Below are 27,513 nucleotides of genomic sequence, written 5' to 3'. Positions count from 1 at the left end.
GTTATACAATAATACACTGCTCACTAACAAAACAGTGTTATACAATAATACACTGCTCACTAACAAAACAGTGTTATACAATAATACACTGCTCACTAACAAAACAGTGTTATACAATAATACACTGCTCACTAACAAAACAGTGTTATACAATAATACACTGCTCACTCACAAAACAGTGTTATACAATAATACACTGCTCACCCACAAAACAGTGTTATACAATAATACACTGCTCACCCACAAAACAGTGTTATACAATTATACACTGCTCACTAACAAAACAGTGTTATACAATAATACACTGCTCACTCACAAAACAGTGTTATACAATAATACACTGCTCACCCACAAAACAGTGTTATACAATAATACACTGCTCACCCACAAAACAGTGTTATACAATAATACACTGCTCACTAACAAAACAGTGTTATACAATAATACACTGCTCACTAACAAAACAGTGTTATACAATAATACACAGCTCACTAACAAAACAGTGTTATACAATAATACACTGCTCACTCACAAAACAGTGTTATAAAGTAATACACTGCTCACTAACAAAACAGTGTTATACAATAATACACTGCTCACTAACAAAACAGTGTTATTCAATAATACACAGCTCACTAACAAAACAGTGTTATACAATAATACACTGCTCACTCACAAAACAGTGTTATAAAGTAATACACAGCTCACTAACAAAACAGTGTTATACAATAATACACTGCTCACTAACAAAACAGTGTTATACAATAATACACTGCTCACTCACAAAACAGTGTTATAATACACTGCTCACTCACAAAACAGTGTTATAATACACTGCTCACTCACAAAACAGTGTTATAATACACTGCTCACTCACAAAATAGTGTTATAATACACTGCTCACTCACAAAATAGTGTTATACAATAATACACTGCTCACTCACAAAACAGTGTTATAAACCTACAATGTCCAGATTTACCATATTCATATTATTGCAAAGAATTTACAAAAAAATTATTTCGGAATTGGTAGATATCGTTTCCTAAATATTTACATTTGCTCCGCATTTCCCCATTGACACAATACTAAGAGGCAGTTGCCACCATACGCCTATAACACCCAGTGCCTCAGGCTATAACACCCAGTGGGTCATGTGACATTAAAAAAGGCGGGATTTTTTTGTGTTGGTTTAGTTTTTTTCAAAGTTGACGGAAATGGTAAGACAATGTAAATATAAGTATTGAACAGTGGTTTTAATGTTGTTATAGTCGATATGGCGGCAAGATGTACGGTGGGCAAATGTAGCATGGGAACCTAAATGGGAACCTAACGGGTTCCCATGCCATTTGCCCACCATACATCTTGCTGTCATATCGACTATAACAACATTAAAACCACTGTTCATTGGTTAAATTAAGGAATTTACCTGTGCAAAGCAGTAAATGACACCAATACTTCCTCCAATTCGAGCTCCCAGAACATGAGACAGAAGGAAGTAGACACCACCTGACTCCATCTTACATCGCTCACACACACCAATAGCAGACAAGGCCACTATCAGGACTATCACCACGGCAACGATTATTGTCAAAATCGTCAGGCCTATACCGGAATTTCCCTGAGAAAATAAAACATTGATTAGTGATTTCAACAGTTTCAAAATAAAGGAAAATATATCATGTGCTTGAAAGCTTCAAAAGGCTGTGATTTTGTACTGTAAAAGTTTTTTATTTGAATGGTTTTTGTTCCCACCTTTTTTAAATGGTTTTTGTTCCTTTTTTATTTAAATGGATTTTGTTCCCATTTTATTTGAATGGTTTTTGTTCCCAATTTATTTGAATGGTTTTTGTTCCTATTTTACATTTGTATATGAATGGTTTTTGTTCCCTTTTTTTGAATTTTTTTTCCCATTTTATTTAAGTGTTTTAATTTTGTTCCTATTTTGTTTGAATGCGTTTTGTTCCCATTTTATTTGAAGTTATTATTTAACTGCACTAATTTATGCAGTTTTTGTGAAAATTTTGAAACAACAATAATTTTCTGTGATTTTAACCGTATCCTAAATTAGATTGCAAATAATGCCATGTGTATAGTTTACCTATCAATATTTTAAAATTAAACCACCGTGTCAATAACCCCTACATGTCGTTTACTTATTGAAATCACGAAATTAAACCCCATGAAAGTTATCGCATTAACAGCATGTCATAAATATCATACAAGAGATATATGTAATAATTACCCAGGTATAAAGAACTAATTGTGACATCATAAATGATTAAGGACATCTTATAATAACTGTCACATGATTGTCACATGACTGTCCATGTAAAAACAAACACAATATCTAAGTTGAAATATTTCTGTCTATACTGAAATCAATTTGAAAGTTTTTACTTACATTCTCTTAAATTAGTTCTTTCTATTTTGAAATCAATTTAAATTTAAATTCTCATAAATCAGTTATATGATAAACAGAATCTTACACTCTTAGACTTAAGATCCTCTATTTGCAAAATAATTCTAAACCAATGGGGCTAATAAGGGCTTGTTTTTACTCAAATCTTTTTTGTGAAATCCAAGGTCTATCGACCGGCAGGACATACCACGATCCATCCCATACGTAGGAAGATGATGACACCCAAGATGTTGATCATACAGGAAGTAAACACTCCGTCCCATGTTCCGAATAATACCGGCTCCGAAATAAAGAAGTTAGCCTTGTACCATGGCTTCTGTGGTGACAGACTCTATAAAACACAAAATAGAATGCTGGAATTAATTGAATCAGTTTTGAGAGAACAATTTTTGAAACATGCTAATTTCCTATTTCTAGGGTCAAGATTGGCTTAAGAACATGTTTTTAACATTGATTGAGACTTTATATATCATGTTGGTGACATTGTAATTTGATACATTGTATATTGTTTTAACAGTGGTATATATACAATGTAACACCATACAGGCATTTGGTGCAGAAAAAAAAATCATGATTTTAAAATCTACAAATTTTTTCAAATACTTCGGTTTCAAAAGGAACAACACTTTTTTTCTTATTATATCTATTTGATAATCATTTGCAATCCAAAAATATAAGGTCATTGGTTTTCTTAATCCCTATATAGCTTGTTATTAAATTTAAGAAATAGCGATAACGATCTTCAATTGTCAAAATACAAGATGGTCGCCTGTTGGTTTGAGAAAGATCCTTTCAGTACTTTCTGAGAAATAGCAATAATAAACTTCAATTGTCAAAATCCAAGATGGCTGCCTGTCGGCCATCCTGTTTTCCAATCAGTCCTAAAATTTTATAGATTTCTTTAATTTCAAAATCCATGTTAGTACTAAATTTTATCTACGGATAAGCTAGCCTAGCTCGAGCTCATTAATATTTGATCTCCCTCTTCAATTTTGGATTTTTCAATCTAAAAGTGGTTCACAAGTGAGCCCTCTCCACATCAACTTTGATATCAAACTTTAATACTCTTGGGCCTAGGTGGGGATTTTTGAAGATAAATACACTGTAACAAATGCATTTCACAAATAAGCCATCAAACTTCTGAATCAAAATTTCTGACTAGGGGATGGGAGGTTTATTTGAGAATAACACAGTAATGTGTGAGACAGAAATCTGTGTTTAGCAGTGTCAGGCTTATCAGGAGAGACACAGGGAGACACAATCAATATTGACAATCTGAATGGTGACAGTGTGCTAAATATAGTAATGTCAGCAGCATAATGTACCAATCAATCGCTATGGAAACATCAACATGGGGTCAGCATAAGGTTACTCTGTAAGGGTATATCACATTTACAGGGACTTAGTACCCTGTTTCTCTGAGTGTCAAATCAAGGACTTTTAAAGGAATGTTATCTGTATGCTACCCTCCCCTGACTAAAACCAGATGATTATACTAATTAATAAGTAGCTACATATAAATCATGACTTTTACAAACAATTACAGATAATCAATGCCCTAATCAATACAGTATTTCATACAATGGTGATCTGATACGCATTTCCACCTGTCAAGTAAGTAAACTCCAGCAAAACGTGACCCCATACCTCTTCACGTCCGATCAGGGAATCGAAACTCTGGCTGCCTAACTAGGTGAAAGCTAAATAAGGCATTAGCAATCTCTCATCTCAACATTAGGGGCTTTTGGTTTTTGGCCGGATGAATTAGATGGATGGTTTTTTTTCTGTTTATTAAGTATGTGACAAAAGAAATCAAACACATACAGGTTTGTTCAGTGGAGAGGGGTATTCTCAGCCCTCGAGTAATAGTTTGGCTGAAAAAGCATATGACAAGCCCCTTGCTCACAGACTAGCCAAACGCTTATGCTGAAGTTAAGATATCTCATTGTCCACGTCAGAACAAACCCATGTAAGATTGTATTAGTCAGGGACAGGATGTACTCAGGTACAGACAACATAATGTATGGGATAAGACAGGCAACAGAAGGCCATTGATTTTATATTTCTTACAGTAATTCAATACCCCTCCTTTCCGGCCTTTGTATTATAAACTGTCCTGGTGCATCTACATAACAAACATGCACCACCACCATCACCACCACTGTGTGATTCATTGGATCGTAAATTCACTGAAACAGACCTCACAACTTGCCTGATTTACATATATATACATGTATGTATCTCAGAATCAAACAAGTCATGTGACCTATCAACATTTCACATCAAAGTCTAGATTTTCTAGGAACTGGGTGTAAAGTATTATTTTATTCTGACTTTTGTATACCTCACAGTATGAATCAGAGTTATGTACATTATACATAATGGAAATTTTATATAATTTCTACATCAATGGCACAATTTCCTAACTAACACTAAATGACTATAAATCGACGACCCACAGTCAGATTATAGATCCTAACCCACAGTCTGACTATACATCCTAACCCACAGTCTGACTATAGATCCTAACCCACAGTCTGACTATAGATCCTAACTCACAGTCTGACTATAGATCCTAACCCACAGTCTGACTATAGATCCTAACCCACAGTCTGACTATACATCCTAACCCACAGTCTGACTATAGATCCTAACCCACAGTTCGACTATAGATCCTAACTCACAGTCTGACCATAGATCCTAACCCACAGTCTGACTATACATCCTAGCCCACAGCCTGACTATAGATCCTAACCCACAGTCTAACTATACATCCTAACCCACAGTCTGGCTATAGATCCTAACCCACAGTCTGACTATAGATCCTAACCCACAGTCTGACTATAGATCCTAACCCACAGTCTGACTATAGATCCTAACCCACAGTCTGACTATAGATCCTAACCCACAGTCTGACTATAGATCCTAACCCACAGTCTGACTATAGATCCTAACCCACAGTCTGACTATAGATCCTAACCCACAGTCTGACTATAGATCCTAACCCACAGTCTGACTATAGATCCTAACCCACAGTCTGACTATAGATCCTAACCCACAGTCTGACTATAGATCCTAACCCACAGTCTGACTATAGATCCTAACCCACAGTCTGACTATAGATCCTAACCCACAGTCTGACTATAGATCCTAACCCACAGTCTGACTATAGATCCTAACCCACAGTCTGACTATAGATCCTAACCCACAGTCTGACTATAGATCCTAACCCACAGTCTGACTATAGATCCTAACCCACAGTCTGACTATAGATCCTAACCCACAGTCTGACTATAGATCCTAACCCACAGTCTGACTATAGATCCTAACCCACAGTCTGACTATAGATCCTAACCCACAGTCTGACTATAGATCCTAACCCACAGTCTGACTATAGATCCTAACTCACAGTCTGACTATACATCCTAACCCACAGTCTGACTATAGATCCTAACCCACAGTCTGACTATAGATCCTAACCCACAGTCTGACTATACATCCTAACCCACAGTCTGACTATAGATTCTAACCCACAGTCTGACTATAGATCCTAACCCACAGTCTGACTATAGATCCTAACCCACAGTCTGACTATAGATCCTAACTCAGTCTGACTATAGATCCTAACCCACAGTCTGACTATAGATCCTAACCCACAGTCTGACTATAGATCCTAACTCACAGTCTGACTATAGATCCTAACCCACAGTCTGACTATAGATCCTAACCCACAGTCTGACTATAGATCCTAACCCACAGTCTGACTATAGATCCTAACCCACAGTCTGACTATAGATCCTAACCCACAGTCTGACTATAGATCCTAACCCACAGTCTGACTATAGATCCTAACCCACAGTCTGACTATAGATCCTAACCCACAGTCTGACTATAGATCCTAACCCACAGTCTGACTATAGATCCTAACCCACAGTCTGACTATAGATCCTAACCCACAGTCTGACTATAGATCCTAACCCACAGTCTGACTATAGATCCTAACCCACAGTCTGACTATAGATCCTAACCCACAGTCTGACTATAGATCCTAACCCACAGTCTGACTATAGATCCTAACCCACAGTCTGACTATAGATCCTAACCCACAGTCTGACTATAGATCCTAACCACAGTCTGACTATAGATCCTAACCCACAGTCTGACTATAGATCCTAACCCACAGTCTGACTATAGATCCTAACCCACAGTCTGACTATAGATCCTAACCCACAGTCTGACTATAGATCCTAACCCACAGTCTGACTATAGATCCTAACCCACAGTCTGACTATAGATCCTAACCCACAGTCTGAATATAGATCCTAACCCACAGTCTGACTATAGATCCTAACCCACAGTCTGACTATAGATCCTAACCCACAGTCTGACTATAGATCCTAACCCACAGTCTGACTATAGATCCTAACCCACAGTCTGACTATAGATCCTAACCCACAGTCTGACTATAGATCCTAACTCACAGTCTGACTATAGATCCTAACCCACAGTCTGACTATAGATCCTAACCCAGTCTGACTATAGATCCTAACCCACAGTCTGACTATAGATCCTAACCCACAGTCTGACTATAGATCCTAACCCACAGTCTGACTATAGATCCTAACCCACAGTCTGACTAGAGAGATCATAACCACACAGTTTCTGACTATATATCCTAACCCCAGTCTGACTATAGATCCTAACTCAGTCTGACTATAGATCCTAACCCACAGTCTGACTATAGATCCCTAACCCACAGTTCGGGACTATAGATCCTAACCCACCAGTCTTAGACTATAGATCCTAACCCCACAGTCTGACTATAGAATCCTAACCCACAGTTCGACTATATATCCTAACTCACAGTCTGACCATAGATCCTAACCCACGTCTGACTATAGATCCTACTCACAGTCTGACCATAGACCGACCTGATCTGACTATGAATTAACCCGTCTGATATGATCATCAACCGTCTTATAATCAACACGTTGGTAGATCTACCATCTGACTCCTAAACAGCTGCATTTAGATCCACCACATCGTCGACTTGTGCTAACCGTCCTCAACATTGACTATACTCTGGTCTCGCCAGGACTCTGTGCTACCACTTGACCAAACCACTCCAGTCTGCGACTTTTCCTCTCCGCCTCGACTGATCCTACCACGCTGCACGATCCATCATCCAGTTGTATGATCTACGACCCACAGTGGTAAAAATCGACCAAGTTGTGGTCCCGTCTTATAATCCTACATAGTTGCTGGCATTCTAACACTTTACTATAAAATTACAGGACATGTCTAATATGTATTGATCATAGATTAACCCAGCCCACTGATCATTAACATACTAATAGATCCAACCACAGTTGGATATCAGAAACTAAAGTTGGTTGTCCTCAAACGACAGATGACTATAGAAAAGTTGAAATATAGATCCTAACCCACAGTCTGACTATAGATCCTAACCCATAGTTCGACTATAGATCCTAACCCACAGTTCGACTATAGATCCTAACCCACAGTTTGACTATAGATCCTAACCCACAGTCTGACTATAGATCCTAACCCACAGTCTGACTATAGATCCTAACCCACAGTTCGACTATAGATCCTAACCCACAGTCTGACTATAGATCCTAACACACAGTATGACTATAGATCCTAACCCACAGTTCGACTATAGATCCTAACTCACAGTCTGACTATAGATCCTAACCCACAGTTCGACTATAGATCCTAACCCACAGTTCGACTATGCCATATGGAGTAGGTCCATGTTATATCTTTGTTACGTTATGACAACTTACCTGGTATGTTACATGTGTGTTGTAGTGTGCTTGTAGTTTATATAATACATATGTATATTCACCCTTTGATAAATACCCTGAATTTCATGACCTAAACATTTTGTAGTGACCTTGAACTTAACTTGCACTAATTGATCCTTCCTTTATAAATGATATAGACCTCGTTCTATATATGGCTCAAATCGGGGTTGCTACAATAAAATCAACCTTTTTGTTTTATCTAAATGACCTTGATACTGAAATGACATTAACCTTGTCTGGTTCATCAACTCTTATAAACCTTGGTATTACCTGATCCTCTCTAAACAGCTCATTTTGCTTTCCATCGTCGACTTGTTGGTAACCGTCCTCAACATCTGCGGGTGTATACCTCTTTGTCTCGCCAGACTCCTGTTGGTCTGCACTGAGTCCAAAACGACTCCAGTCTGGCGACTTTTTCCTCTTCTGCCTCGATCCTTCACCTGCCGATGCCATCAGTGCAGCGTTTTCATCGGACGACCCAGACATAGTGGATAACAACTCACAAAGTTTGGTCCGTCTTTATATCCCATATTTTCGTGGCATTTTAACTTTCTCCTAAAATTAAAGAACATGTTATTAATATGTATTGATCAATATTAACTCCAGCCTATGATCATGTACATATTAATTACATCCAATCCAGTTTGGAATTCAGAAAATAGAAGTTGGGTTCCCTGAAAGGACATATATGTATTTAGAAAGATTGTTGATAATGTACATAGTCTTCCATTAAGTTGATTCCTTGATGTTGAAGGCAATATCCAAGACTTTAAATGGAAATGTTATCATCTCTCAATACACATGTACACATCTCTCAATACACATGTACACATCTCTCAATACACATGTACACATCTCCCAATACACATGTACACATCTCTCAATACACATGTACACATCTCTCAATACACATGTACACATCTCTCAATACACATGTACACATCTCTCAATACACATGTACACATCTCTCAATACACATGTACACATCTCTCAATACACATGTACACATCTCTCAATACACATGTACACATCTCTCAATACACATGTACACATCTCTCAATACACATGTACACATCTCTCAATACACATGTACACATCTCTCAATACACATGTACACATCTCTCAATACACATGTACACATCTCTCAATACACATGTACACATCTCTCAATACACATGTACAGACAGGCTTCAGGTAAAATCAGAGCAAAACATTTTGTGATGTACCCAGCCTGTTTACCAATATAGCTTAAAAAAGGTGGAAATTTACACAAGGGGAACATTTATACGTATTACGCTGAGTCCTTTTGATTACAAAAAATTTCCCCGTGCATATTATTTTGCTATCAATTTGCGCAATCTCGAACTTCAAACAAAGGTGGATCAATCGCAAAAATTACTTCTATGTGTATGTTTACATATCGAAATCGTGAAATTTACAGTATCAAAATATATATCCTACAACTAACTGAAACTCAAATCAATGTAATACTGCAGGCAGAATATACACTATAGCTATCAAATAGTGCCGTCAAAACACTGTATATAGCTATCAAATAGTGTCATCAAAACACTGTATATAGCTATCAAATAGTGTCATCAAAACATTATATAGCTATCAAATAGTGTCATCAAAACACTGTATATAGCTATCAAATAGTGTCATCAAAACACTGTATATAGCTATCAAATAGTGTCATCAAAACACTATATAGCTATCAAATAGTGTCATCAAAACACTGTATATAGCTATCAAATAGTGTCATCAAAACACTGTATATAGCTATCAAATAGTGTCATCAAAACACTGTATATAGCTATCAAATAGTGTCATCAAAACACTGTATATAGCTATCAAATAGTGTCATCAAAACACTGTATATAGCTATCAAATAGTGTCATCAAAACACTGTATATAGCTATCAAATAGTGTCATCAAAACACTGTATATAGCTATCAAATAGTGTCATCAAAACACTGTATATAGCTATCAAATAGTGTCATCAAAACACTGTATATAGCTATCAAATAGTGTCATCAAAACACTGTATATAGCTATCAAATAGTGTCGTCAAAACACTGTATATAGCTATCAAATAGTGTCATCAAAACACTGTATATAGCTATCAAATAGTGTCATCAAAACACTGTATATAGCTATCAAATAGTGTCATCAAAACACTGTATATAGCTATCAAATAGTGTCATCAAAACACTATATAGCTATCAAATAGTGTCATCAAAACACTGTATATAGCTATCAAATAGTGTCATCAAAACACTATATAGCTATCAAATAGTGTCATCAAAACACTGTATATAGCTATCAAATAGTGTCATCAAAACACTGTATATAGCTATCAAATAGTGTCATCAAAACACTGTATATAGCTATCAAATAGTGTCATCAAAACACTATATAGCTATCAAATAGTGTCATCAAAACACTGTATATAGCTATCAAATAGTGTCATCAAAACACTGTATATAGCTATCAAATAGTGTCATCAAAACACTGTATATAGCTATCAAATAGTGTCATCAAAACACTGTATATAGCTATCAAATAGTGTCGTCAAAACACTGTATATAGCTATCAAATAGTGTCATCAAAACACTGTATATAGCTATCAAATAGTGTCATCAAAACACTGTATATAGCTATCAAATAGTGTCATCAAAACACTGTATATAGCTATCAAATAGTGTCATCAAAACACTGTATATAGCTATCAAATAGTGCCATCAAAACACTGTATATAGCTATCAAATAGTGCTGTCAAAACACTGTATATAGCTATCAAATAGTGTCATCAAAACACTGTATATAGCTATCAAATAGTGTCATCAAAACACTGTATATAGCTATCAAATAGTGTCATCAAAACACTGTATATAGCTATCAAATAGTGTCATCAAAACACTATATAGCTATCAAATAGTGTCATCAAAACACTGTATATAGCTATCAAATAGTGTCATCAAAACACTGTATATAGCTATCAAATAGTGTCATCAAAACACTGTATATAGCTATCAAATAGTGTCATCAAAACACTGTATATAGCTATCAAATAGTGTCATCAAAACACTGTATATAGCTATCAAATAGTGTCATCAAAACACTGTATATAGCTATCAAATAGTGTCAATCAAAACACTGTATATAGCTATCAAATAGTGTCATCAAAACACTATATATAGCTATCAAATAGTGCCATCAAAACACTGTATATAGCTATCAAATAGTGTCATCAAAACATCGTATATAGCTATCAAATAGTGTCATCAAAACACTGTATATAGCTATCAAATAGTGTCATCAAAACACTGTATATAGCTATCAAATAGTGTCATCAAAACACTGTATATAGCTATCAAATAGTGTCATCAAAACACTGTATATAGCTATCAAATAGTGCCGTCAAAACACTGTATATAGCTATCAAATAGTGCCGTCAAAATACTGTATATAGCTATCAAATAGTGACATCAAAATACTGTATATAGCTATCAAAAAGTCCCGTCAAAATACTGTCAAATACAAAACAATAAGCTCCTTAAAGACACTGACTGATGTTATCAAAGCACTCATTTGAAACAGATCCAGAATGTTTCTGTGGCAGGAGTGATGGTTGCTTGGTGAGTAAAGTTGTTTAATTCAGCACAGTCAGGAAGTAAAATTACTCCCTCCTGGGGAACTCCAGATCCACTTTTGTAGAATTACTTCCCAAAACACCTCTAGATAAGCCCTTTTAACATGACATTTATTATACCGCATAAATGACTTGAACCTTTTATTACTAACAAAATGATCATTAGGTTCTGAGGACCAAGGAAAGTAACATGGTGAGTTTGATGATAAAGGCAGGTCATCATTATACAAAGGAACACCAGGTGGATAAAGGATCTAGGTCTGGTCATCTAACTATAAGTCTCAGGGAAAGTGGAATGTTTATTGTAGCTTTTGTCAGGCCTTAAAATTAAGCTGAATAGAATATGTCTGACAGTGTTGATGAATGATTAAACCTTTTAATAAACATGTACACCTCCTTGTAGGTAAAGACGCATGTATGGGGACTAATAGGTATATATATAGCTAATGTAGAAGATCAAGGAAACTGGAGTCACTGTAGAGGGTTGGGTGACCCAGGATTTCCATGTGTGATCTGGGTACCAAATTAACCCCATACATGTACTGTTGTAATTAAAAATATAAGGTGAGTGTGATATCTGGGTATCATATTAACCCCATACATGGACTGTTGTAAGGTGAGTGTGATCTGGGTATCAAATTAACCCCATACATGTACTGTTGTAAGGTGTGTGTGATATCTGGGTATCAAATTAACCCCATACATGTACTGTTGGAAGGTGTGTGTGATATCTGGGTATCATATTAACCCCATACATGTACTGTTGGAAGGTGTGTGTGATAAAGGGTATCATATTAACCCCATACATGTACTGTTGGAAGGTGGGTGTGATATCTGGATATCAAATTAACCCCATACATGTACTGTTGTAAGGTGTGTGTGATAAAGGGTATCATATTAACCCCATACATGTACTGTTGGAAGGTGGGTGTGATATCTGGATATCAAATTAACCCCATACATGTACTGTTGGAAGGTGTGTGTGATATCTGGGTATCAAATTAACCCCATACATGTACTGTTGGAAGGTGAGTGTGATAAAGGGTATCAAATTAACCCCATACATGTACTGTTGGAAGGTGAGTGTGATATCTGGATATCAAATTAACCCCATACATGTACTGTTGTAAGGTGAGTGTGATAAAGGGTATCAAATTAACCCCATACATGTACTGTTGTAAGGTGAGTGTGATATCTGGGTATCAAATTAACCCCATACATGTACTGTTGGAAGGTGAGTGTGATATATGGGTATCAAATTAACCCCATACATGTACTGTTGGAAGGTGAGTGTGATAAAGGGTATCAAATTAACCCCATACATGTACTGTTGTAAGGTGAGTGTGATATCTGGGTATCAAATTAACCCCATACATGTACTGTTGTAAGGTGAGTGTGATAAAGGGTATCAAATTAACCCCATACATGTACTGTTGGAAGGTGAGTGTGATATCTGGGTATCAAATTAACCCCATACATGTACTGTTGTAAGGTGAGTGTGATAAAGGGTATCAAATTAACCCCATACATGTACTGTTGTAAGGTGAGTGTGATATCTGGGTATCAAATTAACCCCATACATGTACTGTTGGAAGGTGAGTGTGATATCTGGGTATCAAATTAACCCCATACATGTACTGTTGGAAGGTGAGTGTGATATCTGGGTATCAAATTAACCCCATACATGTACTGTTGGAAGGTGAGTGTGATAAAGGGTATCAAATTAACCCCATACATGTACTGTTGTAAGGTGAGTGTGATAAAGGGTATCAAATTAACCCCATACATGTACTGTTGTAAGGTGAGTGTGATAAAGGGTATCAAATTAACCCCATACATGTACTGTTGGAAGGTGAGTGTGATATCTGGGTATCAAATTAACCCCATACATGTACTGTTGGAAGGTGAGTGTGATATCTGGGTGTCAAATTAACCCCATACATGTACTGTTGGAAGGTGAGTGTGATATCTGGGTATCAAATTAACCCCATACATGTACTGTTGTAAGGTGTGTGTGATAAAGGGTATCATATTAACCCCATACATGTACTGTTGGAAGGTGGGTGTGATATCTGGGTATCAAATTAACCCCATACATGTACTGTTGGAAGGTGAGTGTGATAAAGGGTGTCAAATTAACCCCATACATGTACTGTTGTAAGGTGAGTGTGATATCTGGGTGTCAAATTAACCCCATACATGTACTGTTGTAAGGTGAGTGTGATAAAGGGTATCAAATTAACCCCATACATGTACTGTTGTAAGGTGGGTGTGATATCTGGGTATCAAATTAACCCCATACATGTACTGTTGTAAGGTGAGTGTGATATGGGTATCATATTAACCCCATACATGTACTGTTGTAAGGTGAGTGTGATAAAGGATATCAAATTAACCCCATACATGTACTGTTGGAAGGTGAGTGTGATATAGGGTATCAAATTAACCCCATACATGTACTGTTGTAAGGTGAGTGTGATATCTGGGTATCAAATTAACCCCATACATGTACTGTTGTAAGGTGAGTGTGATAAAGGGTATCAAATTAACCCCATACATGTACTGTTGGAAGGTGAGTGTGATATCTGGGTATCAAATTAACCCCATACATGTACTGTTGGAAGGTGAGTGTGATATCTGGGTATCAAATTAACCCCATACATGTACTGTTGTAAGGTGAGTGTGATATCTGGGTATCAAATTAACCCCATACATGTACTGTTGTAAGGTGAGTGTGATAAAGGGATATCAAATTAACCCCATACATGTACTGTTGTAAGGTGAGTGTGATATCTGGGTATCAAATTAACCCCATACATGTACTGTTGGAAGGTGAGTGTGATAAAGGGTATCAAATTAACCCCATACATGTACTGTTGGAAGGTGAGTGTGATATCTGGGTATCAAATTAACCCCATACATGTACTGTTGTAAGGTGAGTGTGATCTGGGTATCATATTAACCCCATACATGTACTGTTGTAAGGTGAGTGTGATATCTGGGTATCAAATTAACCCCATACATGTACTGTTGTAAGGTGAGTGTGATAAAGGGTATCAAATTAACCCCATACATGTACTGTTGTAAGGTGAGTGTGATAAAGGGTATCAAATTAACCCCATACATGTACTGTTGTAAGGTGAGTGTGATAACTGGGTATCAAATTAACCCCATACATGTACTGTTGTAAGGTGAGTGTGATAAAGGGTATCAAATTAACCCCATACATGTACTGTTGTAAGGTGAGTGTGATATCTGGGTATCAAATTAACCCCATACATGTACTGTTGTAAGGTGAGTGTGATAAAGGGTATCAAATTAACCCCATACATGTACTGTTGTAAGGTGAGTGTGATAAAGGGTATCAAATTAACCCCATACATGTACTGTTGTAAGGTGAGTGTGATATCTGGGTATCAAATTAACCCCATACATGTACTGTTGTAAGGTGAGTGTGATAAAGGGTATCAAATTAACCCCATACATGTACTGTTGTAAGGTGAGTGTGATATATGGGTATCAAATTAACCCCATACATGTACTGTTGTAAGGTGAGTGTGATAAAGGGTATCAAATTAACCCCATACATGTACTGTTGTAAGGTGAGTGTGATAAAGGGTATCAAATTAACCCCATACATGTACTGTTGTAAGGTGAGTGTGATATCTGGGTATCAAATTAACCCCATACATGTACTGTTGTAAGGTGAGTGTGATAAAGGGTATCAAATTAACCCCATACATGTACTGTTGTAAGGTGAGTGTGATATCTGGGTATCAAATTAACCCCATACATGTACTGTTGGAAGGTGAGTGTGATAAAGGGTATCAAATTAACCCCATACATGTACTGTTGTAAGGTGAGTGTGATAAAGGATATCAAATTAACCCCATACATGTACTGTTGGAAGGTGAGTGTGATATCTGGGTATCAAATTAACCCCATACATGTACTGTTGTAAGGTGAGTGTGATAAAGGGTATCAAATTAACCCCATACATGTACTGTTGTAAGGTGAGTGTGATATCTGGGTATCAAATTAACCCCATACATGTACTGTTGGAAGGTGAGTGTGATATCTGGGTATCAAATTAACCCCATACATGTACTGTTGTAAGGTGAGTGTGATATCTGGGTATCAAATTAACCCCATACATGTACTGTTGTAAGGTGAGTGTGATATCTGGGTATCAAATTAACCCCATACATGTACTGTTGTAAGGTGAGTGTGATATCTGGGTATCAAATTAACCCCATACATGTACTGTTGTAAGGTGAGTGTGATATCTGGGTATCAAATTAACCCCATACATGTACTGTTGTAAGGTGAGTGTGATAAAGGATATCAAATTAACCCCATACATGTACTGTTGTAAGGTGAGTGTGATATCTGGGTATCAAATTAACCCCATACATGTACTGTTGTAAGGTGAGTGTGATAAAGGGTGTCAAATTAACCCCATACATGTACTGTTGTAAGGTGAGTGTGATATAGGGTATCAAATTAACCCCATACATGTACTGTTGTAAGGTGAGTGTGATATCTGGGTATCAAATTAACCCCATACATGTACTGTTGTAAGGTGAGTGTGATAAAGGATATCAAATTAACCCCATACATGTACTGTTGTAAGGTGAGTGTGATAAAGGGTATCAAATTAACCCCATACATGTACTGTTGTAAGGTGAGTGTGATAAAGGGTATCAAATTAACCCCATACATGTACTGTTGTAAGGTGAGTGTGATAAAGGGTATCAAATTAACCCCATACATGTACTGTTGTAAGGTGAGTGTGATATCTGGGTATCAAATTAACCCCATACATGTACTGTTGGAAGGTGAGTGTGATAAAGGGTATCAAATTAACCCCATACATGTACTGTTGTAAGGTGAGTGTGATATAGGGTATCAAATTAACCCCATACATGTACTGTTGTAAGGTGAGTGTGATAAAGGGATATCAAATTAACCCCATACATGTACTGTTGTAAGGTGAGTGTGATAAAGGGTATCAAATTAACCCCATACATGTACTGTTGTAAGGTGAGTGTGATATCTGGGTATCAAATTAACCCCATACATGTACTGTTGTAAGGTGAGTGTGATATCTGGGTATCAAATTAACCCCATACATGTACTGTTGTAAGGTGAGTGTGATATAATGGGTATCAAATTAACCCCATACATGTACTGTTGTAAGGTGAGTGTGATAAAGGGTATCAAATTAACCCCATACATGTACTGTTGTAAGGTGAGTGTGATAAAGGGTATCAAATTAACCCCATACATGTACTGTTGTAAGGTGAGTGTGATAAAGGGTATCAAATTAACCCCATACATGTACTGTTGTAAGGTGAGTGTGATATCTGGGTATCAAATTAACCCCATACATGTACTGTTGGAAGGTGAGTGTGATATCTGGGTATCAAATTAACCCCATACATGTACTGTTGTAAGGTGAGTGTGATAAAGGGTATCAAATTAACCCCATACATGTACTGTTGTAAGGTGAGTGTGATAAAGGATATCAAATTAACCCCATACATGTACTGTTGTAAGGTGAGTGTGATAAAGGGTATCAAATTAACCCCATACATGTACTGTTGTAAGGTGAGTGTGATATCTGGGTATCAAATTAACCCCATACATGTACTGTTGTAAGGTGAGTGTGATATAATGGGTATCAAATTAACCCCATACATGTACTGTTGTAAGGTGAGTGTGATAAAGGATATCAAATTAACCCCATACATGTACTGTTGTAAGGTGAGTGTGATAAAGGGTATCAAATTAACCCCATACATGTACTGTTGTAAGGTGAGTGTGATATAGGGTATCAAATTAACCCCATACATGTACTGTTGTAAGGTGAGTGTGATATCTGGGTATCAAATTAACCCCATACATGTACTGTTGTAAGGTGAGTGTGATATCTGGGTATCAAATTAACCCCATACATGTACTGTTGTAAGGTGAGTGTGATAAAGGGTATCAAATTAACCCCATACATGTACTGTTGTAAGGTGAGTGTGATAAAGGGTATCAAATTAACCCCATACATGTACTGTTGTAAGGTGAGTGTGATATCTGGGTATCAAATTAACCCCATACATGTACTGTTGTAAGGTGAGTGTGATAAAGGGTATCAAATTAACCCCATACATGTACTGTTGGAAGGTGAGTGTGATAAAGGATATCAAATTAACCCCATACATGTACTGTTGTAAGGTGAGTGTGATATCTGGGTGTCAAATTAACCCCATACATGTACTGTTGTAAGGTGAGTGTGATATCTGGGTATCAAATTAACCCCATACATGTACTGTTGTAAGGTGAGTGTGATATAGGGTGTCAAATTAACCCCATACATGTACTGTTGTAAGGTGAGTGTGATATCTGGGTATCAAATTAACCCCATACATGTACTGTTGTAAGGTGAGTGTGATAATAGGGTATCAAATTAACCCCATACATGTACTGTTGTAAGGTGAGTGTGATAAAGGGTATCAAATTAACCCCATACATGTACTGTTGTAAGGTGAGTGTGATAAAGGGTATCAAATTAACCCCATACATGTACTGTTGTAAGGTGAGTGTGATATCTGGGTATCAAATTAACCCCATACATGTACTGTTGTAAGGTGAGTGTGATAAAGGGTATCAAATTAACCCCATACATGTACTGTTGTAAGGTGAGTGTGATAAAGGGTATCAAATTAACCCCATACATGTACTGTTGGAAGGTGAGTGTGATAAAGGGTATCAAATTAACCCCATACATGTACTGTTGTAAGGTGAGTGTGATAACTGGGTATCAAATTAACCCCATACATGTACTGTTGTAAGGTGAGTGTGATAAAGGGTATCAAATTAACCCCATACATGTACTGTTGTAAGGTGAGTGTGATAAAGGGTATCAAATTAACCCCATACATGTACTGTTGTAAGGTGAGTGTGATAAAGGGTATCAAATTAACCCCATACATGTACTGTTGTAAGGTGAGTGTGATAATGGGTATCAAATTAACCCCATACATGTACTGTTGTAAGGTGAGTGTGATAAAGGGTATCAAATTAACCCCATACATGTACTGTTGTAAGGTGAGTGTGATATCTGGGTATCAAATTAACCCCATACATGTACTGTTGTAAGGTGAGTGTGATATCTGGGTATCAAATTAACCCCATACATGTACTGTTGTAAGGTGAGTGTGATAAAGGATATCAAATTAACCCCATACATGTACTGTTGTAAGGTGAGTGTGATAAAGGGTATCAAATTAACCCCATACATGTACTGTTGTAAGGTGAGTGTGATATCTGGGTGTCAAATTAACCCCCTACATTTCTTTTTAAAAAGGGGGTTTGATAAGGGGGTCCCCAAAATTAACCCCCTACATTCTGTTGTAAGGTGGGTGGGGATTCTGGGGGTCAAATTTCCCCCTACTGTTGTTTTTTAAAGGGGGGGGTGATAAAGGGTTTCAAAAAAAACCCCCCTACATGTCTTTTTTAAGGTTTTTGGGGGATAAAGGGTTCAAAATTTAACCCCCCTAAAATTACGTTGGAAGGTGTTTTTATATCGGGTTTTCAAATTAACCCCATAAAATTACTGTTTTGGGAAAGGGATTAAGGATTAATTTTTTAAATAATTCAAATTTGTTTGGGGTCAAAACCCCCCCCAAAATTTCCAAAGGGGGATGGGTTTAAAACCCCGAAAAGTTTTTTTAAGGGGGTTGTACTAATTGGGGTTAAAAACCCCCCCCGCTTTTTATAATTTTTTAAAAAATATCAAATTAACCCCCTTCTTTCCTTTTTAAAAATGGAAAATTTTTAAAATTACCCTTTTTAAATTAATGTATAAAGGGACAAAAAAATTAAACCCCTAAATTACTTTTTTTTGGGGTTTAAAAAAAGGGGATCAAATTAACCCCAAAAACTTTTGGGAAATATTTGAATTTGGGGTAAAACCCCCACATGCTTTTAATGGGGTGGATCTTCCCCCAAAAGTCTGTTTTAATGGTGTAATTTAAGGAAAATTCCTTCATTTCTTTTTAAATTAAAAAAATTTAAAAAATGTAAGTTTAATAAATGTGAAAAAGGGATTAAATTTTAAACCCCCTAGGAGGAAATATTGTTTTTGTCAAAATTCCCCACCCTTTGTTGAATTTGTATATCCCCCAAAACAATTAAACCCCATACAGATTTTTAAAGGGGGTATTCTTTTAAAAATTAAATTTCAAAATTTTCTTGTTTTTAATAAAAAGGGTAAACTTTTACCCCCTCATTTTTTTTGGTTATAAAAGTGGATATTTTCAAAAAACCCAAACAAAGGATTTTGAAGGGGTGTTTAAAATTTAAAACCCTACATTATTAAAATTTGAAAAGGGAACAAATTAACCCAAAATTCAAAGGGGTGGGAACGGGGAAACCCCCCCATTCCGGGGGGTTGGGATTTTGGGAACAAAAACCCCCCAGTACGGAATAAATTGGGAAAAGGGCAAAATTAAAACCCCCCCACAGATTTGAAGGGAAAAAATCAATTAAAACCCCCCCACAGATTGGAAAGGGAAAAAGGGGAACAAAAAACCCCCAAAATGAGTTGTTTTTGGGTTAAAAGTGAACGGGTTTTCAAATTAACCCCCATACATGGACCGGGTTTTAATAGGGATAAGGGGCCCCTTCCCCAACATTTACCCAAAATATGTATAAGGGAAACTATTTAAACCCCAAAGTTGGAAATGATGTGAAAAGGAAAAACAAAAACCCCCCCTTTTTCATTAATTTGATAAAACCCCAAATTAAATTTTAAATTAATTTTGGAATATAGTGTTTCAAAATCATACCTATTGAAATCAAAACTGTCATCACAGCACAAAACAAGATAAATTTCATAAATTTACTACAATGTTGAAAATATAATGTATGACAAATCAAGCTGACAAAACTTTAGAAATATATAGCCAATGGAGTGGAACAGGACAATACAATGCTTGACTGGAGTGATCTCCCCAACAGTTTTGTGTACATGTGTGTAATGGACAGATCTGCATTGAAACCTTACAAAAATAAAAAGTGTAAGTCTATACCAATGTATATAAGTAGTATATTTAAAGCCAGAGAGAGCTCATCTGGTCTGGTCAATGTCACACTTGTCTGACTTTGTATATACCCACAACCATCATAGGTACAAGTCATAAACACTCATGAATATACAAGGGTATTCGTTGCATAATTAAGACTTGAATTTTATACAAATTTTACTTGTTTTATAGGTGTATATATACCAATCATGACTAAAGCTCATAACTTGATGTATAATTTCAGAGAAAACAGAAAAAATTTGGATTTTGGATGTAGAAACTCAAGAATGCATGACATCTATAACATCTGAACAGGAACAATCAGGTGACAGCAATCACAGATCTGAACAGGAACAATCAGGTGACAGCAATCACAGATCTGAACAGGAACAATCAGGTGACAGCAATCACAGATCTGAACAGGAACAATCAGGTGACAGCAATCACAGATCTGAACAGGAACAATCAGGTGACAGCAATCACAGATCTGAGGTTGTTGAGTGGGATATATTTCAAGGTGCACAGCAGGTGAAGGAATTCAAAGCCACCTGATATGCAGCAGTGGACCAGTTCTTAATAGGGATGAGGGGGCCCATAGTCTCTCTCACACATCTATGACCAAAACAACTACATGTATAACATCTATAAACAAAGTGTAGCCAAATGACTTCTGCACAAAGAAGGCAAAGCCACTTGCATTAATTTCTGATTACCACATAATTAATGTATATTATTTATAGTACTATAGTGTAGACGACTTTTTAAACTATTGTTAGCATCAAAATATCTTTTCCTGTGGTCAGTTTGGATTCCTGTGGTCAGTTTGGATTCCTGTGGTCAGTTTGGATTCCTGTGGTCAGTTTGGATAAGTGAAATTGGTGAGAATATACCCGACAAATACAGACTACCTAAACATAGGTAATTTGGGAATCAGGTAACAGAGAACACTGGATGATACATTTTAATATCTACTCTGTATAAATAAATACTTATACTTTCTACTGGAATCACAATTTCATATTACTTCCTTTAAATAACGCTCTCTTCTTGTAAAGTCAAGTGGTCTAATAAATATAATTGGCTGTGCTTTTCAAAAATGACAATTCTAAAATCCCGTTTTGGAAGGTATAAAATCATTTCACATAAATACAGCAGTACACATATTTAACCAATAAAACTAAGGCATTTTTCTTGCTAATCATTTCAAACACCTCTCATGCTTGTCATTTCTTGACCGTTATACTCCATCGACTGTATTTGTTCTATGTTTAATACAGACTCTATGTAGTGTATCACTATCTACATGTAATTATAGATAAGCATGTCATACTAGAATGTCAACATATTTAGCGTATTAATCAATAACATCACCATATATATCATCACAAAATCTCTCCATATATCATATCACATGTGAGAATAGCAAGTACACTGCATTTAATCCATGGATCCAATGATCTGATCTATAGATTAACATTAATAAAATTGTATCTATATGTTGAATAGATTTCAGATCATTACCATATGTATCATTCAAAAACATCTAAAAATGACAGTTCAAGCTAACTCTGACACAGCATCTGTAGCATCTGTTAATCTATGTTTTATAGTAAATTCTCATCTAAACAATCAGAGTCAACTGAGCCCAATATCTATAATTACAGTATACAACGTTCCCATATGTGAAGAAATCTAAACGCTTCACAAACCTTTACATGTTGGTAAATATAGCTGTGAAAATTCCTACAGCCGAAGGCTACCTGGTAGCAAGGAAAGATTGCAATCACCACCGTGCAAATATGAAATTATGGGGTGTCAAATATGCTTATAGTCCATATTACAGTCCAGTAGAAATCTACCTTGGTGACAATTTGCTGGAGTCCACACAGTGAGGTAGCTGAAGTCAGCATCTCAAGGATTGCTACACACACTATAATGTACCAGCCTTCATCTTAATGGGGCCCCAGAAGGGGTTTCTGGTATGTCAGACTTAATGTTCTCCTGTTGTAAATTGTATGTATCAAAATGTAATTGGCACAAGAAGATGTTATAAGCTTACATTATACAGTATGATTTTCACAACTATATATATATTTTTATAAATTAATTACATGTGCACTAGGTGGGCCATCTATTGTATATAGGGTATTCTTCACATTACATCACATCCATATCAACGTGATAATAGACCCGAAATATATCAATAAGTAAAATTAACAATCGAGTGTCAACGACCATACTTGTTCTACAATTACCATTATATACGTATACATGCATGACTGCGCAAGATATTTCGTACAATGAATACGTAATTTCATAGCTTATATATATATATCATCACTGTTTAATTCCATTCTCACTATATATATATATATAATAGGCAGTACTTGGTATAGTGCAGCAAACAAAACCTTAAAAAATAAAGAAATGGCAAACTGGCTAATTGGCATTCAACGCAACAAGTCAGACACTTTAAAATGACATAAAACATATATATGGAGTTATCTTTCTGGCATCAAAGCGGTAACTAAAATTAAATTCTGTTCATACAGACCATGAAAACATAGCCCATTGTCCTGGCTATTGAAACTGTCAAACACAGGCTAGTGGTAATACATCAAGATGGGACATGTTCAGAATACTGGGTGTTCATGATCACAACAGCTGAAGCATGTTCAGAATACAGATCGAGTGTTCATGATCACAACAGCTGAAGCATGTTCAGAATACAGATCGAGTGTTCATGATCACAACAGTTGAGGCATGTTCAGAATACAGATCAAGTGTTCAGGATCACAACAAGTCAACAGTTGAGGCATGTTCAGAATACAGATAGAGTGTTCATGATCACAACAGCTGAAGCATGTTCAGAATACAGTAGTGCGAACAACAGCCTTCAGCTTGATTCAAATCCCTTAAGTGCTGACAATGATTTTCTAGAAAACAAAATGTGACCTTGACCTAACATTCCTTATATTCATATTTGTCCGAGATAAATAAAATGTTCACTTTTATACTGTATACAGATCTCTACAGACAGGTGTGAAGGTAGAGCGTCGAGTGTCCCACCACTTTTATACTGTATACAGACCTCTATAGACAGATGTGAAGGTAGAGTGTCCCACCACTTTTATACTGTATACAGACCTCTACAGACAGGTGTGAAGGTAGAGTGTCCCACCACTTTTATACTGTATATACAGACCTCTACAGACAGGTGAGAAGGTAGAGTGTCCCACCACTTTTATACTGTATACAGACCTCTATAGACAGGTGTGAAGGTAGAGTGTCCCACCACTTTTATACTATATACAGACCTCTACAGACAGGTGTGAAGGTAGAGTATCCCACCACTTTTATACTGTATACAGACCTCTATAGACAGGTGTGAAGGTAGAGTGTCCCACCACTTTTATACTGTATACAGACCTCTACAGACAGGTGTGAAGGTAGAGTGTCCCACCACTTTTATACTGTATATACAGACCTCTACAGACAGGTGTGAAGGTAGAGTGTCCCACCACTTTTATACTGTATACAGACCTCTACAGACAGGTGTGAAGGTAGAGTGTCCCACCACTTTTATACTGTATACAGACCTCTACAGACAGGTGTGAAGGTAGAGTGTCCCACCACTTTTATACTGTATACAGACCTCTACAGACAGGTGTAAAGGTAGAGTGTCCCACCACATTTATACTGTATACAGACCTCTACAGACAGGTGTGAAGGTAGAGTGTCCCACCACTTTTATACTATATACAGACCTCTACAGACAGGTGTGAAGGTAGAGTGTCCCACCACTTTTATACTGTATACAGACCTCTACAGACAGGTGTGAAGGTAGAGTGTCCCACCACTTTTATACTGTATATACAGATCTCTACAGACAGGTGTGAAGGTAGAGTGTCCCACCACATTTATACTGTATACAAACCTCTACAGACAGGTGTGAAGGTAGAGTGTCCCACCACTTTTATACTGTATACATACCTCTATAGACAGGTGTGAAGGTAGAGTGTCCCACCACTTTTATACTGTATACATACCTCTACAGACAGGTGTGAAGGTAGAGTGTCCCACCACTTTTATACTGTATACATACCTCTATAGACAGGTGTGAAGGTAGAGTGTCCCACCACTTTTATACTGTATACAGACCTCTACAGACAGGTGTGAAGGTAGAGTGTCCCACCACTTTTATACTGTATACATACCTCTATAGACAGGTGTGAAGGTAGAGTGTCCCACCACTTTTATACTGTATACAGACCTCTACAGACAGGTGAGAAGGTAGAGTGTCCCACCACTTTTATACTGTATATACAGATCTCTACAGACAGGTGTGAAGGTAGAGTGTCCCACCACATTTATACTGTATACAGACCTCTACAGACAGGTGTGAAGGTAGAGTGTCCCACCACTTTTATACTGTATACAGACCTCTACAGACAGGTGTGAAGGTAGAGTGGCCCACCACTTTTATACTGTATACAGACCTCTACAGACAGGTGTGAAGGTAGAGTGTCCCACCACTTTTATACTGTATACAGATCTCTATAGACAGGTGTGAAGGTAGAGTGTCCCACCACTTTTATACTGTATACAGACCTCTACAGACAGGTGTAAAGGTAGAGTGTCCCACCACTTTTATACTGTATACAGACCTCTACAGACAGGTGTGAAGGTAGAGTGTCCCACCACTTTTATACTGTATACAGACCTCTACAGACAGGTGTGAAGGTAGAGTGTCCCACCACTTTTATACTGTATACAGACCTCTACAGACAGGTGTGAAGGTAGAGTGTCCCACCACTTGTATACTGTATACAGACCTCTACAGACAGGTGTAAAGGTAGAGTGTCCCACCACTTTTATACTGTATACAGACCTCTACAGACAGGTGTGAAGGTAGAGTGTCCCACCACTTTTATACTGTATACAGACCTCTACAGACAGGTGTGAAGGTAGAGTGTCCCACCACTTTTATACTATATACAGACCTCTACAGACAGGTGTGAAGGTAGAGTGTCCCACCACTTTCATACTGTATACAGACCTCTACAGACAGGTGTGAAGGTAGAGTGTCCCACCACTTTTATACTGTATACAGACCTCTACAGACAGGTGTAAAGGTAGAGTGTCCCACCACTTTTATACTGTATACAGACCTCTACAGACAGGTGTGAAGGTAGAGTGTCCCACCACTTTTATACTGTATACAGACCTCTACAGACAGGTGTGAAGGTAGAGTGTCCCACCACTTTTATACTGTATACAGACCTCTATAGACAGGTGTGAAGGTAGAGTGTCCCACCACTTTTATACTGTATATACAGACCTCTACAGACAGGTGAGAAGGTAGAGTGTCCCACCACTTTTATACTGTATACAGACCTCTACAGACAGGTGAGAAGGTAGAGTGTCCCACCACTTTTATACTATATACATACCTCTATAGACAGGTGTGAAGGTAGAGTGTCCCACCACTTTTATACTGTATACAGACCTCTACAGACAGGTGTGAAGGTAGAGTGTCCCACCACTTTTATACTGTATACAGACCTCTACAGACAGGTGAGAAGGTAGAGTGTCCCACCACTTTTATACTGTATACAGACCTCTACAGACAGGTGTGAAGGTAGAGTGTCCCACCACTTTTAAACTGTATACAGATCTCTACAGACAGGTGTGAAGGTAGAGTGGCCCAACACTTTTATACTGTATACAGATCTCTACAGACAGGTGTGAAGGTAGAGTGTCCCACCACTTTTATACTGTATATACAGATCTCTACAGACAGGTGTGAAGGTAGAGTGTCACACCACTTTTATACTGTATACAGATCTCTACAGACAGGTGTGAAGGTAGAGTGTCCCACCACTTTTATACTGTATACAGACCTCTACAGACAGGTGTGAAGGTAGAGTGTCCCACCACTTTTATACTGTATACAGACCTCTACAGACAGGTGTGAAGGTAGAGTGGCCCACCACTTTTATACTGTATATACAGATCTCTACAGACAGGTGTGAAGGTAGAGTGTCCCACCACTTTTATACTGTATATACAGACCTCTACAGACAGGTGTGAAGGTAGAGTGTCCCACCACTTTTATACTGTATACAGACCTCTACAGACAGGTGAGAAGGTAGAGTGTCCCACCACTTTTATACTGTATACAGACCTCTACAGACAGGTGTAAAGGTAGAGTGTCACACCACTTTTATACTGTATACAGATCTCTACAGACAGGTGTGAAGGTAGAGTGTCCCACCACTTTTATACTGTATACAGACCTCTACAGACAGGTGTGAAGGTAGAGTGTCCCACCACTTTTATACTGTATATACAGACCTCTACAGACAGGTGTGAAGGTAGAGTGTCCCACCACTTTTATACTGTATACAGACCTCTACAGACAGGTGTGAAGGTAGAGTGTCCCACCACTTTTATACTGTATATACAGATCTCTACAGACAGGTGTGAAGGTAGAGTGTCCCACCACTTTTATACTGTATATACAG

General features: G+C 37.3%; 1 protein-coding gene across 2 annotated transcripts in view; it reads right to left on the bottom strand.

Annotated features, from left to right (window-relative positions):
* The window catches only part of LOC117317116 (solute carrier family 12 member 8-like), an 87,423-nt gene that overhangs the window by 37,588 nt on the left and 22,322 nt on the right, over positions 1-27,513 (bottom strand). The window contains exons 1-4 of one of the 2 annotated variants that reach the window (XM_033871913.1): positions 22,696-22,880; positions 8,522-8,806; positions 2,608-2,751; positions 1,428-1,619 (exon numbers count right to left, since the gene is read on the bottom strand). In XM_033871913.1, the coding sequence (XP_033727804.1) occupies positions 1,428-1,619; positions 2,608-2,751; positions 8,522-8,737 (552 nt within the window). In that variant the 5' untranslated portion in view covers positions 8,738-8,806; positions 22,696-22,880. Of the gene's footprint in view, positions 1-1,427; positions 1,620-2,607; positions 2,752-8,521; positions 8,807-22,695; positions 22,881-27,513 lie in introns of those variants that run through there. The other variant, XM_033871912.1, reaches the window with a different exon arrangement.

Source organism: Pecten maximus, chromosome 18 (assembly GCF_902652985.1).
Source record: "Pecten maximus chromosome 18, xPecMax1.1, whole genome shotgun sequence".
Taxonomy (NCBI): Eukaryota; Metazoa; Mollusca; class Bivalvia; order Pectinida; family Pectinidae; genus Pecten; species Pecten maximus.
Note: the sequence above shows the minus strand (reverse complement) of the source record. Positions and strands in the feature narration are given on the sequence as shown.